The sequence below is a fragment of the Euleptes europaea genome, chromosome 19, assembly GCF_029931775.1.
Source record: "Euleptes europaea isolate rEulEur1 chromosome 19, rEulEur1.hap1, whole genome shotgun sequence".
NCBI lineage: Eukaryota > Metazoa > Chordata > Lepidosauria > Squamata > Sphaerodactylidae > Euleptes > Euleptes europaea.
This window is the reverse complement of record NC_079330.1, coordinates 37,557,490-37,573,541: the sequence shown is the minus strand read 5'-3', so window position 1 is coordinate 37,573,541 and position 16,052 is coordinate 37,557,490. Positions and strand designations below refer to the sequence as shown.

At 48.3% G+C, this 16,052-nt stretch overlaps 1 protein-coding gene across 1 annotated transcript in view; it reads right to left on the bottom strand.

The window, feature by feature from the left end:
• RAP1GAP2 (RAP1 GTPase activating protein 2) overlaps positions 1-15,840 on the bottom strand; it is a 160,589-nt gene extending 144,749 nt beyond the window's left edge. The window contains exon 1 of the mRNA XM_056864955.1: positions 15,734-15,840. Within this exon, the coding sequence (XP_056720933.1) occupies positions 15,734-15,840 (107 nt within the window). The remainder of the gene's footprint in view (positions 1-15,733) is intronic.
• Between the last annotated feature and the right edge of the window lie 212 nt (positions 15,841-16,052).

The following is a 16,052-nucleotide window of genomic DNA, read 5'->3' as shown; positions in this document are numbered from 1 at the left end:
GTGCATGCTGGGTCCTGGTCCAAAGTCCGGTTCTTGTGCCAGCGACTCCCAAGTGGGGTGACCCAGGACAGATGCCCATACAGACACTGCACTCCAAAATAATCTTTGGACCACCCCAAATGACACATCCCCACATTCCAGAGACTGTCCCCTCCAAGAAGACATACAGCGGTGCCCGGTCCAAACACCGGTTCTGGTGCCATTGGCTTCTTTTTGGGTCCCCCCCCGAAACCTGTATTGCAAAGAGGTTTTGAATAAGGAACTGGAGCTCTGTACCCCAAAATATGAATTGGACCACCACATATCATACACCCCCACATTCAGGGGACCATGCCCTTCGAGATGACGCATGCTGGGTCCTGGTCCAAAGTCCGGTTCTTGTGCCAGTGGCTCCCAAGTGGGGTGACCCAGGACAGATGCCCATACAGACACTGCACCTCAAAATAATCTTTGGACCACCCCAAATGACACATCCCCACACTCCAGAAACTGCACCCTTCAAGAAGACATACATGGTGCCCGGTCCAAACAATGGTTCTGGTGCCATTGGCTTCTTTTTGGTTCGTCCCCCCACCCCAAAACCTGTATTGCAAAGAGGTTTTGAATAAGGAACTGGAGTTCTGTACCCCAAAATATGGATTGGACCATCACATATCACACACCCCCACATTCAGGGGACTGTGCCCTTCCAGATGGCACATGCTGGGTCCTGGTCCAAAGTCCGGTTCTTGTGCCAGCGGCTCCCAAGTGGGATGACCCAGGACAGATGACCATACAGACCCTGCACCCCAACATAATCTTTGGACCACCCCAAATGATACATCCCCACACTCCAGAGACTGTCCCCTCCAAGAAGACATATCATACACCCCCACATTCAGGGGACTGTGACCTTCGAGATGGTGCATGCTGGGTCCTGGGCCAAAAACGCGTTCTTGTCCCAGCAGCTCCCAAGTGAGGTGCCCTCAGGACCAAGGCACATGCAGACACTGGGGCTCAGCTGCACCCTAAAATAATCTTTGGACCACCCCAAATGAAACATCCCCACACTCCAGAGACTGTCCCCTCCAAGAAGACATACAGCGGTGCCCGGTCCAAAAAACCGGTTCTGGCACCAGTGGCTTCTTTTTGGTTCGTCCCCCCACCCCGAAACCTGTATTGCAAAGAAGTTTTGAATAGGGAACTACTGTCCCCTGCAAGAGGACATACAGTGGTGCTCGGTCCACACACTGGTTCTGGTACCACCTGTTTCTATTTGTGGTGGCCCCTGAAAATCTTGTATTTGTGAAGAAATGTTTTGGACATTTGTGAGCCTTCTGCACCCCAAAATTAAGTTTTGAGCACCACATATCATACACCTCATATCATACATTCAGAGTACTGTGCACTTCAAGGGGGTACTTGCTGAGTCCTGGGACAAAGGCCAATTCTTCTGCCAGGTGCTCTTAAGTGTGGTGGCTCCAGGACAAATGAGAAGTTATCAGTCCCCTTAGCATATGTGTTAAAGGTCCACTTGCAGGTCACTTAGTAACTGACAGCAGTTACCTAAGTAATTACTATTCTATTCAGGGATCTTGGAATCATTCCTTCTTCCAGGGAAAACTCCACCCAAAACCATTTCACTCATCTGGAAATGTATAGCTAATACTTAACAGTACTTTTTCCGAATAATCTGGATATTCCGCGTCTCTGTTTCTATCACCTGTCCTTTCTAACTGAATGTTCAAAGGTAATATAAAAGTTCATTGTCCCTGGCAATGTTTCATTGCCAGTGAAGTTTGTGTTAGAACAGTTGCAATGTCTCAGCTTTCCTATCCTTAAATGTAGTTCCCTCAGTGGTCCAATGTGGTGGTCCAATTCATATTTTGGGGTGCAGAGCTCCAGTTCCTTATTCAAAACCTCTTTGCAATACAGGTTTCTGGGGGGGAAGTGGACCCAAGAAGAAGCCAATGGTGTCGCGCTGCGCCTTGGGCGTGGCCGTCACGGGGGTCTCTGGCCGGGAGGACGCTGAGGCTGAGACAATCTCTTCCGCCTCAGACCAATCCGAGGGGGAGTCAGAGCTCGACTCTCCCTCGGCCGTCGCCAGGTTGCCACAGGACACACCTTGCAGCACAACACTGGCATCTACATCCTCCCCGGCAGGCAGACTTCTCTGGCCTTATATGCTCTCCAGGCCAGAGAAGTCCCTCCCCCGGCTCCGCCCCTAGCTCTCCCCCCAGAAGTCCATATAAGGGCTGGGAGGGTCTTCCTCCCAGCCAGGGGAAGTTACATGTAGGCCCCGCCCCCTCCCCGCCCGTGCCCGGCCGACGGCCAGCTGGGTCGCAGGGAGGCCGGCCGCTTCCTCCGTTCTCCTTAGGCCTCTCCCAGGCCCCCCTCCTCCCGCTGCTGGCCCTGGCGGCCGGCGGATCTCGGCGGCCTTGGTCCTGCCGAGGCAGACGCCGCTGGCGGCTCCTCCAGCCGGGCCGCTTGCTCGGCTGTCCCGGCGGGGTCCGGCTCCCTCGGCGGCCTCGGGGCTTGCGCGGCGGCGGCTCGCGGCTCCTGCGGCGGCTCGGGTGGGGCCGTCCGGTCGGCAGCTGGCTGCTGCCGGGCCTGCCCTCCTCTCGCTGGTCTGGGGAGCAGCTGCAGGGAGAGGGAGCCCGTGTGAAGCCGCCCTCCGGAGATGCCCGGTGAGTGTGGGGGTTGCCCCTCGGCCTGGGAAGGGGGTTGGGGGGCCCCTCCCAGGACAAATGGCACCAGAACCGGTGTTTAACCGGGCACCGCTGTATGTCTTCTTGGAGGGGACAGTGTCTGGAGTGTGGGGATGTGTCATTTGGGGTGGTCCAAAGATTATTTTGGGGTGCAGCTGAGTGTCTGCATGTGCCTTGGTCCTGGGGGCACCCCACTTGGGAGCCGCTGGCACAAGAACTGGACTTTGGACCAGGACCCAGAATATGTCATCTCAAGGGGCACAGTCCCCTGAATGTGGGGGTGTATGATATGTGGTGGTCCAATCCATATTTTGGGGTGCAGAGCTCCAGTTCCTTATTCAAAACCTCTTTGCAATACAGGTTTCGGGGTGGGGGGGACGAACCAAAAAGAAGCCAATGGCACCAGAACCGGTGTTTGGACCGGGCACCGCTGTATGTCTTCTTGGAGGGGACAGTCTCTGGAATGTGGGGATGTGTCATTTGGGGTGGTCCAAAGATTATTTTGGAGTGCAGTGTCTGTATGGGCATCTGTCCTGGGTCACTTCACTTGCGAGCCGCTGGCACAAGAACTGGACTTTGGACCAGGACCCAGCATGCACCATCTCGAAGGGCACTATCCCCTGAATGTGGAGGTGTATTATATCTGGTGGTCCAATCCATATTTTGGGGTGCAGAGCTCCAGTTCCTTATTCAAAACCTCTTTGCAATACAGGTTTCAGGAGGGGTGGACCCAAAAAGAAGGCAATGGCACCAGAACCGGTGTTTGGACTGGGCACCGCTGTATGTCTTCTTGGAGGGGACAGTCTCTGGAGTGTGGGGATGTGTCATTTGGGGTGGTCCAAATATTATTTTGGGGTGCAGCTGAGCCCCAGTGTCTGCATGTGCCTTGGTCCTGGGGGCACTTCACTTGGGAGCCGCTGGCACAAGAACTGGACTTTGGACCAGGACCCAGCATGCGCCATCTGGAAGTGCATAGTCCCCTGAATGTGGGGTTGTATGATATGTGGTGGTCCAATCCATATCTTGGGGTGCAGAGCTTTTGAAATGTCCCAAAATCATTCAGGAACTAGGAAATGTGAATAAGGAACTGGGAATAGGGAACAAACTGGGAATAAGGAACCCACTTCAGCCTCCTAGTTGTTTGTTTGTGTGGCACAGGAAACTAATCCATGCCCTAAGGTCAGCTTCCTCCTTGGTGCACATGAATCTATTTAGCTGCAAGCGAGCACTTGTCCTTTCCAAGCCCTGCTCCAGAGAAATCCTTTTCAACTGAAGATGCCAGCAAAGGAACTGGGGTCCTTCGGTATGTAAAGAATGTGCAGCTCTGGCCCCTCATGCCACCCATGAGCGTTACCCTACCCCACCGCCAACACCTTTCCTGGGGCCCACCAAGATTTTTTAGAAAGTGGGTGGAGCCTGATTGGGGCTTTTACCCAGCAGGGCTTTTGATTGGCCCCTGGAGATCTGATTGGCGAAAAAGATTTTTAAAAACATCCCTTTGGCAGTAGCTGCCACCAGAGCACAAAGGATCTTCAGTACGTCCCTGAAGGTAAGCTGTGTGTATTCAAGAAAATATTTTAAAACAATATGTTCATTGTAAAAATGTATTGTAGAGTTACTATTTGAGTTATGCATAGCTCATTCCATGGCATTTTGTAGTTGGCTCCACCCCTTGTGGCAGCCATTTTGTGGTCACACCCACTACCCTGGGTCAGAATTCCAAAGGTGCTTGCAGGCTCAAAAAGGTTGGAGATTAGCCTTAAGGTATTGGTCCACTTATATCAGTAAAAGCCAATGCAGTGAAGTGACTAGAGCTTCAGACAAAGACCTGGGTGACCTAGGTTCAAATCTCCTTGCAGCCAGGAAGCTCACTAGGTGACCTTAGGCCAGGGGTGGGGAACCTTTTTCCTGCCAAGGGCCATTTGCACATTTATAACATCATTATACCATTATATAACATTATATACCAGGTGTAGATCTCCCGGTGGGGGGGGAGAGGCTAGGGTCTCTGGCCACCACCTGGAGGTTGGCAACCCCAGGGGAGGCCATGCAGAGAAGGCCTGGAGGGCGCCCCCGCTCCCCCGGTCCTCCCGCACACCTCCCAGGTGGGAGGGCAGCCAGTGGTGGGCCCAAGCAAACGAGGCGCCAGGGGGGCGCAGCCCGCGGTCGATCAGCAAAGGAGGAAGGGAGGAAGGAAGAAAAACAGAGAAAGAGGAAAAGGGAGAGAGGGAGAGAGAAATGGAAAGAGGGGGAGAAAGAAAATGACCGAGGGAGACAGACAAAGAAAGAGACAGAAAGAGAGGGAGAGAGAAAAGCCTTCCCCACACACACACACACGCTGGCCCCACACGACCTGGCCCCAGGCTCCATGCCCCCCACCCCGAGTCCACAAAAGCCTCCCCGAAGCCCGATCGGCTCCTGCATGCATGCTCTGCCGCTGGGAGCCGCGGGCCTCTTCCCCCCCCCTCACTGCTCAACAGCCGACAGGCAGCGAGAGGGGCTTACAGTGTGCCCTGGTGTTCCTGCACGCTGCGGCTATAGGGGGCAGCCTTGGGGGAAGCGTCCCTCCTCCTCCTCTTGCCGACCAACAGCCATCAGTCGGTGAGAGGAGGTCCAAAAGGCACCGCAGCACCCCTGCAAGCCGTGGCCCCAGGAACACCCTCAGGGAGGGCTGCCCTGCCTCGCCCCTCCGCTGCAGGGCCCCAGTACTCCCGAGGGCCACAAAAAATGTCCTCGGGGGGCACATACGGCCCCTGGGCCTGAGGTTCCCCTTCCCTGCCTTAGGCCAATCTTTCTTTCTTAGCCTAATTTACCTATCTCACTAGGTTGTTGTAAAGACAAGAGGGAGAATGGCCAGGTATGGTGTCCTGAGTTGCTTGGAGGAATCATGGGATTAAAATATCTAAACAGAAAGAGTGCAACCAACAACAACTCATCTCAGACAGATTTCCTGGGAGTGGGAGAGAACAGGGAAGAAACAATGAGCAGTTTGTCTCTGTAGCAACCATCCTCCAATCCCTAGCACTGGATCCAAATATAAGATCCAACTTTGCATCATTTTTGGGAGAGACACCCTTTCAAATATCAGTGTTGCTAGCAGCTTTAAAAGAAAGAAACGGCAATCTTTCTCTTCTGGTTACCAGAACTGAATTTATGGTCAGCATCAGTGGACGGCTACAAGCCAGGGCACTGTCCATTCAGCTTTCCACTGAGACTCAGGCTGTTATCTGCCAGAAACTGAACTCTATGCTTCCTTTGGAAGAACACTTCTGTTTCTTCAGAGCTGTCCCTGGTCCTGAACCCATTTCTGTATTTGACTGTCTTTTCTCAACTTCCTTTCTGTATTCTCCACCCTGATAAACCCACTCTTTTAAAAAACTTTACATTTAAACATTCAAGAAGCACATTCTAAAATGAAGGTAAGAACGGTTGTTCTTTTACAGCCAGCTCCCTGTTACTTGTTCCTACTACTCTTTGCTTACAATTGGTCCTTCCTTTACTACCACCAAAAAGATTCAGTCAAACAACACAGTAGTAACCTAGCTTATAAAAGATGCTACAGTTGGCATCAGGGGCCACAATGAATAGGGCCCTGCAACTGGTAGTCATGCATCTTAACGATCTCAACAAACAGCAGATGATCAACAGGCTAACAATGTTCTCAACAGAACCTCCACAGTATTTTCTAGTTCTTTCCTCCTGTTGATGGACTTCCCTGTCCTAGATAACAGGCTGGGGAGTTTCATTTCCTTCCGTCTCACAGTTGCTTTTGCAGCTGCACAGTAGGTGATATAATTTCTCTCTCAGGGTCATGGATGGTCAAGTTGGGTAATTAAATGATGTGGGGGAGCCGTGACTCCCATAAGGATGTGCAAAACACACATACACAAAATAACATCAGTAGCACAAGCTTAGGTGAACAGTAAAGAGTAAGGCTTCTGGGGAAAGGCAGCTCAAACTTTCCCTAAGCAATTGGCTGCTATGTGGCAACAATGGATTTGGAGCAGGGACTAAGAGTCCCCCTGAAATGTGTGCAAAGATGCATACTGTTAGAATATGTGGGAAACAGCCCACCAAACAGGCTTGAGCTGTTAACAGTTAGCATAGAGTAGCGTCTGATTTGACCAGTAGCTACTTTTTGGAGTTATTCAGCTCAACTATTTCATTTCCTGGTATCATTTGCCGACTACAGATAATAATATCACAGGGCACAAAGGTAAGAGTAGAATGAGGGAATTAAGACAAAGGCTCACCTGTCTCTTTGTCGCTCAAGATTCTTGGCTTCATGGCTTCCCAATAGAATCAATTGACTGTAAGTCCAGAGCAAATTAAAAGAAGCCCACCTTTATGCAACACTTAATTAAGTTAAGAAAATCATTGCAACACGAGGTGATAGCATACGGGCCTGCCTAAAACACCTGGACTGGACCTGGCAACCTGCTATGCAGGCACTTGACTACGGTTCTGGCTGCGCGCCCGCCCCAAACAATACGGGACGGTCGCTGCGCGCTCCGTAGTGACGGACTCGGCCGCTCCTGCGAGCGCCGTGCAGATAGCAGCTAGGAAGAAGATGCAAGGGCAGCCTCCAGTGAACCTGAGAGAAGCCATGTTCCTGTGCAAACCCTGTTCCAGCCGCAGCCATGTCATGAAAAGCAGACAGTCACGTAGTCAATGCCAAACACCCCCCTCCCCATTGCAAAATCCACAGCTAATGGGCAGTCAACGGCGATCCTGATAACAGCGATGACTCGTTCGTCCAGCAATGCAGCAGCGTTCCCCAGGCGTTTACAAGAGAACGCACCCATTGTTCCAGAGCATTAATCGCTTCAGCAAAAGATCTCCCGGTTCCTCCCGGGGTGCAAAAGCCATCAGAATCAGAATAGATTTCCAAATTCTCACTACCCCACCCCGGTAACCACAGATTAGTTCCTTTGTCACCTTTTGTCACCTGGGAGCCTAGGAGGAAGTAAACCCCCTCTCCCCACCCCCAGAAAAACAGTATATCTGGGGTGCAACCAGCCCATTAATTTACCTTAGGTCTTTCCTGGCACCTTTGCCGTTACTCTGTCGGTTTGGGTTTTGCGCAGCCCGACCACGCTCCCTCCCACCTTGCTGGTCAAGTCTACGGGAACCCCTGCCCCCATCTCGGCTTTAACTTTCAATCTGTCTTAGTCTACGTGAGTTTGGACAACACCACATCTGGAAGGTAGATATTACCCCTCAACGAATCCTATTTGTGCTTGTACTCCTCTCTTTACTTCCTAGCACTCCTTGTACGTTTGTATGCAACATTGATTTGATTGAAAGCTACATAAACATTTATTTAAATCTGGAATCCATTGCTTCTGTCTTGATTTAAAGGTCACAGATACCATCTCTGGTATACAAAGGTTGTGATACTGTTATAGAAAAAAAATAGCCATCTTGCTTGCTAATTCCCCAAGTTAAAGAGCAATTTGGCTAACAGAGGTGCTGCCAACCACTGGCGTACATGACTATTTAACAAGGTGGGATATGTGCAAGATAAGACTACGGATGCACATTAGCTAGGATAGCTTGGAAAAGGGCAGGCTCAGTCTTCAAGAGCTACCTGTATCTTATCAGGAGCATTCTTCACCCGTTACAACTAACCATATCAAAACATCATTACAGTTATCAAAGAAGGAATAGGTTTCTTTTAAGGGGCTTTAAATCCTTAGATGGTCAGGGACCATCAGATCTTAAGATGTGTTTCCTCTAATAGGAACCTGACCAAGTCAATATCAGACATTCTTTGCCCCACCACCCTGCCCATAACCATCTGAGATATGGCACCAGCTGATGGCCACATCATGGCCTGTGAGTTCTCGAACCCTGACTCAAAAGATCATCCTCAGAAGAGGAGGACTCATTGATCTAACATCCCCAGCAAGGGGCCCTCTGTACACACCCAGTACAAAGATGCCACTGAGGAACCCATACAGAAGACCATCTAACATCTAGTGGCCTTATTTATATTTATTTATTTAAAACATTTTAATGCTGCCTGCCCCCTCCCCAAATCAGGGTCCACAAGGCAGCAAAACAGGAAAACAGGGGTCCCCAACCTTTTTGAGACTGTGGGGACATTTGGAATTCTGACATGGCATGGTGGGCGCAGCAACACAACGGCTTCCACAAAACGGCTGCTGCAGGAGGCGGAGCCAGCCACAAAATGATCACCACAGTTTAATTTCAGTAACACAGTGCAGAAACTTGTGTTGTGGTGGCAGCTGCTGCCAAAGCAACATTTTAAAAACTGCACATCCAATTAGACCTCCAGAAGTCAATCAGAAGCCTTGCTGCACAAATGTCCTACACACACTTCCTAAAAAGACTTGGTGGGCACCAGAAAAGGTGTCAGCGGGTGCTATGGTGCCCATGTTGGGGACCCTTGCAGTAAAACATTTAAACAATTAAAAATAAAGTTAAAATTATAAAATTCAATTAAAACACAAAAACAACAAACAAACAATACTAGAAGGAGGGACAATAATTGTTAATGGGAGTATGCCAGATGAAACAAAAAAGTCTTCACTTGCTGGCAAAAGACAGATAGATGGAGACAGATGAATTTCCCCGGGAAAGAGTTCCAAAATGTTGGTGCTACCACCACTGAGAAAGCCCTGCCTTGGGTTGCCACCTGCCTAGCCTGAGGTGGCAGAGGCAACTGAAGCAGGGCCTCCGAGGGTGACTGAAGCAAGCCATGTAGGTTCGTATGGGAGAAGGTGGCCCTTAAAGCCTGCTGGTCCCGGGCAGTACAGGGGCTTCCAGCTCTTGGCACTGCTTCCAAGGCCAGGGCTTCTCCCTAAGTGCTCCAGGAAGGGGACAGTCTGCGTGGCCAGCTAGGAAGGAACCCCTCTTTCCTCAGCTCTGGCTCGCTGGCAGGGCAACTCCCCAGCCGTTTCAACATCCCTTATCTGGATCCTGCTCCTCAACATGATAGACCGCTCTTCTGCCTCACTGCTAGTCACAGCTCTGAGCCTCACGGTGCCAGTATTGCTGGAGACGGGACATTCCCTTACTCTGATACTGACATTACGATGCTGGTAAGTCAAGAAAGGGGCGTGGGTGAAGTGGGAAGACATCAGAGGCCACCACAGTGTGTCCAAGCATGTCAAGAAGTAGGAAAATGGTCATGTCATCTCAATAGTGACAGCAATGCTGATGTCACTGATGATGAGGTCAACACAACGGACAACATTTCTGGAAGCTGTGTCACTTCAGAGCCACGGCACGACTGAAAGCGATCAGCCACTAGAGCAGTGACCAAGACCTCAAACCTGTGAGGAATTGCTCTGTTCTGTTCTGGTCTGTGTCTGGTCTGTCCGTACAAGCGACAGGCCAGGTCTCTATTAGTAGAAGGGTTCAGGCCTTAGCTGGACTGTTTCCCATTTAGGCCCTTGCTGGAATGTCCCGGACGTTTTCCTTTCCTCCTTCCCACCTCCCTCTTCCGACCTTGGCTTTCTCAGGCTTGAGTTAACGAGCTCCTCTGCTGCCTTTGATGTGTATTCCGTAGCTTAGCTCAGCGCTGTTATCACTTGGTTCTCAAAACATGCAACTGGCATCTGTAAATTAGAACTGTTTATATTCTAGCCCTTTTGACTATGTGAGCACTTGTAGCTTTGTACCATGTAGGCCCTGACCTTACCTGATGCCTTCCAATAAACTTACCTGCTTCTGAACGGTCGTCTGAGCGAGTGATTTTATGGAAATTGCCCAGGGAGGTTGGAGAACCTCACAAAACCATCTCTCAAGGAGGACAGCCACCAGGATGCTGTCCATGACAGGTCCCCAGTTGAACAAAGTCTCTAGTCAGGCCTGCCGAAGCCCTGACCAACTCAGACCTTAGTCTTTCTCTACTTCCAGCTTTCCAAACATAGTGGGCAGCCCTACTCCTGGTCTTTAGGAAGTTATTAGGAAGCATGCCACCGCCCCCTCCCCCAGGAGGGCTTATTCTGCACAGGTCAGAGGGGTGAACCGGACAAAATGGTTCAGTCTTATTTGGATAAATTATTGGAACTGTGGTCTATATTTCTGTGTACAGCTTATTGTAAGTAGGATCATATTTATGTAATTGCTGTACCACTTAATGTGTCGTGTGAATACTTACGCTACGCTTCAGTTCTTTCTGACAGTTTTAGACTTTCTAAAATCCCAATGCGTTGGTTATAGAATGTTCCTTTTTGTTGATTGTACTGACTCACTAAGTGTAATCTGCCTTGAGTCCCTGTGAGAAAGGTGGATTATGAATAATGTAAATAAATAATGTAAATAAATAATCCCTCCCTGACAAATACCACTGTGACTCTCAGCCACACAGACAGCCTTGTCTGAAAGCTTTTGCTTACTTCAGTGATAAAGCTGTTTCTCTCATAGGTGTTGATAAATGCGAATTTTTGGCCCACGGTGCCTGATGGCCCCCAGATGCTTTGCATCTAATGAGCTTTGGGGAGGGGCTGTATAAAATACCATACCAATGCAGTTTGCAGAGGAGTTTGTGACTATTACATTTATTTATTTTCTGCTTTTCTGCCCAAAGTGGCTTACAATACCATTCTCTTTTCCTCCATTTAATCATAATAACAACAACCCTGTGAGATAGGTTACACCCAAGAATGACTGGCCCAAGATCACCCAAAGAGTTTCCATAGCACAGTGAAGGTTCCAACTTGGGTCTCCACCATGCAGGCTGGTGGTGGGCACAAAGGAGCGTTTGGCCTGTTGCCAAGTTTATGCTGCTTAATTTTGGAGGGACCCAACACGGCTTTAAAGGCTCTCTCTGTAACAGGGCGTGTCCCTACTGTCCTCGTGTTTAGTGTTTATTGGTAATTAAACAGATGCTACCAAACCACCACATATTTCCCCATAAGGAAACCAATTCTGACAATGTTCCCTGTTTCGTTTTTGTTATTTATTTATATTTTTGTCACTGGGTTCAGTTCTCTCCTTTTTTGGTTGTCTTATAGAATCTCTTTCATTATTTTAGCAAAGTATATAGATTTTACATATAGTATTTATAGATACAATCAATGTATCAAATGTAAACCTATCACTGTATCTAATAGGAAAGTTGTTGGCCCCTGTGAGAATGGTGAGAACCAAACAACAGTGCCTCCCAAAGACAAGGTATTCCCCATGTACGCAAGAAACATTGCCTTGTAAAATAACCGAAAGAACTTCCACACATACCCCCAAAGAAAGGCCTGATGAGAACTCAACATGCCTAGGGAGCAACAGAATGTTAAGAGCTGTGAAATGCACACAAGAGCAGACCCCTAACATCATGGCCTGAACAAGCTACCTTCTAGCCCTCTTCTTTTAAAATTTTGTCACATCCAGCCTGATGAAGAGTTCTGGTGGGCACAAAAGTCTGCACAATGTTTTGTGTCAATTTCATTGGTCCTAAGCCCTGACCTGGATGGCCCAGGCTAACCTGATCTCGTCAGATCTCGGAAGCTAAGCTGGGTCAGCCCTAGTTAGTATTTGGATGGGAGACCACCAAGGAATACCAGGGTTGCTGTGCAGAGGAAGGCACTGGCAAACCACTTCTGTTAGTCTCTTGCCATGAAAACCCCCCAAAAGGGGTCGCCATAAGTCGGCTACGACTTGACGGCACTTCACACACACACACAATAAAAAGTATGAAATGGATTTCATTCTCGTTTGTGAAAGAGCAGTGAGGGTCAGGTAAAGAAAAATAAAGGGACAGCAAAAGAAAACTAGCCTGCTCAAGCCCCTGAGAGATTATAGAATCCTGGACGGAGAGATCTTGAGGGTGACGGGTAGGGGTTTCCAAATCGGTCCCCCCTCTCATGATTCCTCACAGGACCCCCAGTGTGCAATGCTGATTTATATAGGCACAAAGAACACTGGAAAAAAATATGTACATTTTACAGGGAAAATTCACTGGCAGGAAACAAAGTGGCCTGAAAGTAAAGAGTGCTGGGGCTCAGTTCGCACATGGCAGAAGAGAAATCAAACGAGGAATTCTCAGGTCAAAACAACAGGGATTAGAAATTCAAAACTGCTCTTAAACTGACCCACATGAAAGGGTCATGAACATTTTCTGTAACATTTGGGAAATGGAGAACCCCAAACACAGTGGTACCACGCTTTCTTCAACATTCACATTTTCACAGAAACAACTGCATGTTTTATCACAATATTAAGGTTCATGATCCTAAATGGAGAGAAACACATATACTTCATAGAGTGGGGAAAAACATAAACCATTCCAATAAACTTATCAATCAAACTTAGACACATGTCCTTAGGAAATTTGCCAAAAGCATAGCTGTGGTAGTCTGTTGGCAAATGTTAATGCTAGAGATGATTTCCCCTTTATCATCTACCTTTATGCTACCTTTTGGACCCCCCCCCCAATAACCACTTCAGTTTCACCACCCCTATGCGAATCAAACTTTCAATTCTTTATTGTGTAACATTTTCTGTTTCCTCGCCACCACCTTTTGCAACATTACCTGTGCATCCATAAATCAGCATTGTAAGTGTATTATGAGGACCCAGCTTGCTGGGGGTAAAGGGAAGATGACTGGAGAAGGCACTGGCAAACCACCCCATAAATAAAGTCTGCCTAGTAAACATTGAGATGTGACGTCACCCCATGGGTTAGGAATGACCCGGTGCTTTTGCACAGGGGCTACCTTCACCTTCAAGTGTATTATACGTATAACGATGCACAATCATAAATTGCATATAAACACCTCACAACATGTAAGTTCAATTAATGGCCAAATCCAACAGGGGGGGACAGAGGACCAAAGTGGTTGCCAAGAATATAAACAAATTTAAGACAAAAAGAAATGGGGGAACATCCCACTCTCATCCTGACCAAAATCCAAACAAATGGATTCTGGAAGGAGCTTCCCTAGGCAAGACTCAACTTCATGGAGGAAGCGAATGCCACAACCCATTCCCCAGTCCTTGTGTCGCCTTCATGGTTACCTGTTTGCACCACATTGCAAGAACAACAGAACAATGAGTTAGTGAAGGCGGAACATCATTTCCCACTTGACAGGTTGCTTGGCTGGCATTCTGCCAAGAGGCAATCATTGTAGAGTATTTTGCAATGGTTCAGTTGAGACGCTGGGTCCTTTGCCAACTAGGAGTTTCTCTATCGCATTTTTATCTTGCTATTCCTCCAAGGAAGAAAATAGATTCCTTTGAAATGTGGTGTTGGAGGAGAGTGTTACGGATTCCGTGGACTGCCAAAAAAACAAATCAGTGGGTTATAGATCAAATCAGGCCTGAACTGACCCTAGAAGCTAAAATGACTAAACTGAGGCTATCGTATTTTGGTCACGTCATGAGATGACAAGAGTCACTGGAAAAGACAGTCATGCTAAGAAAAGTTGAGGGCAGCAGGAAAAGAGGAAGACCCAACAAGAGATGGATTGACTCAATAAAGGAAGCCACAGCCTTCAATTTGCAAGATCTGAGCAAGGATTTCAAAGATAGGATATTTTGGAGGACTTTCATTCATAGGGTCGCCATGAGTCGGAAGCGACTTGACGGCACTTAACACACACACACATTCCTCCATGAGCTCAGGGTAGCATGCCCAGTTCTCCCGTCTTCCATTTTATCTGCACAACAACCCTGTAAGGTATGGTAGACAGAGAGTATCGAACTGCCCCAAGGTTACCCAGTGTGTCAGGAGCAGGCCATGAAGACAGTTCATGGTTGTGCTCCCAGGTGTTGTTTTGCAGTTCTCTCCAAGGCCAGTCCGTGCCCCGTGTTTAGACTTCATAGAGTCCTTCATAGATTCCTTTAGTGTGGGAATTGCCAAGTACTCCTTCCTGCCTCTGGGAGGGGGGTTGCCTGGGTTACTGGTTATCTCCTTTTGCTTTTCCATATATGCCATGTGCCTTGCCTTAGCCCCTTACTAGTGTCATTCTGAATATGGCTTCTGTAACCTGTCGAGTCTAATCAATAAAACTGCTTTCGTGGACTTGCTGTCTGCTGGAATCTGTTTATGGGTTTGCAGCAGGCTAGAGCTCACACAGTGAGGATCTTGGCCAAATGGCAATTTGAACTCAGGTTTCTCCCTAGTCCAATCACCAGAGTGCATTGGGTTTCACCACATTGGAATTGGCTAACTGGGGGGAAAGTTACAGTGATCCTTTCCCATCTAGTGAAGTAATGGCAACATTGTTCCCATTGCTTAGATTTAGTTAGTTATCTTTGGGTGAGGAGGGAGACCAAAAGTCCAAAATAAATATTTTTCCCTGCCAAATCACAGTACCTGAAATCAAGTCAAACTGTAAGCTTGAAATCTAGGGATCAGGGAGAGAAATAAAAGCAAAACGCCTGTCGCCAGGTAGGGGAGGGAAGTGATCGCCACATCTTGAATTGTTACCAGACGCTGTATATCTACAGCAGAACAGTCCACGGCAAACAGAAAGTACTGCTCTGTAGTTTAGTGAATGATCAACCCAAAAAGAAAAAAAGGCTGGTTAGCTCTCTTTTTCCAGAAAGAAAATAAACCCTGACATTTGTTCTTCAGAATCTAATCAATTCTGTGAGCCACACAGCCCAAGATTTAATATTTACAGGCAAACCCTGGCATATCTTCCTCTGCAATGAAGTCCTACAGATTTCGGTGAAACTCAGGTGCAAGTTCGGCATTACTATATGGCACCCCACTGCCCATGGCTGGGAAGGCTGGCGTTGACACCATTCAAATCCTTGATAGTTCTGCATGCCCATCTTTATAACTTCCAACTCTCCCATGCTAGAATGGAGGAGAATTCCCAACATCCTCTCAAAATAAAATATTATTGAAAACATTATCGAATTATCGTAACAGGACCAACACCTCACAGCTATGGTCACAGCGTACTCTCGACTGGCTTTCCCATCCCAAGGGCTTAAAACTGCAGTCACATCCCGCTGCTGCTGGACTTCCACCTCCAGCCCCTCCCCCATTACAAACAGAGACAAAACCCAAACTTTTACATATATATCTATATAGAAAATGTATATATTAAAATTGATGCATTTACCTTTTTTCTTTATTTTGCCTTCGGGACTTGTGCAACAACCCTATGAGTACAACAGCTGCTTGGATTCCGGCTCGCTTTGAATGCATCCTCCCTGGCGTTTGTGACATAGCTTGAGGTGACAACCGGAGAGGCGTTGGTGCCAATATTACCAACCCTTGACAAGAGAGCTTTTTTTCTTGACAAGAGAGCTTTTTCTCCTCCCTCCTTCACACATGCATCCTCATTCTTCCCCAGCTTCTCTTCTGTCCTGTTCCTCCAGTCTGGATAGGTAAATCCCTTTCCTGAATCAGGTGACTCCACTTCAGCGACCTTCAAGTCA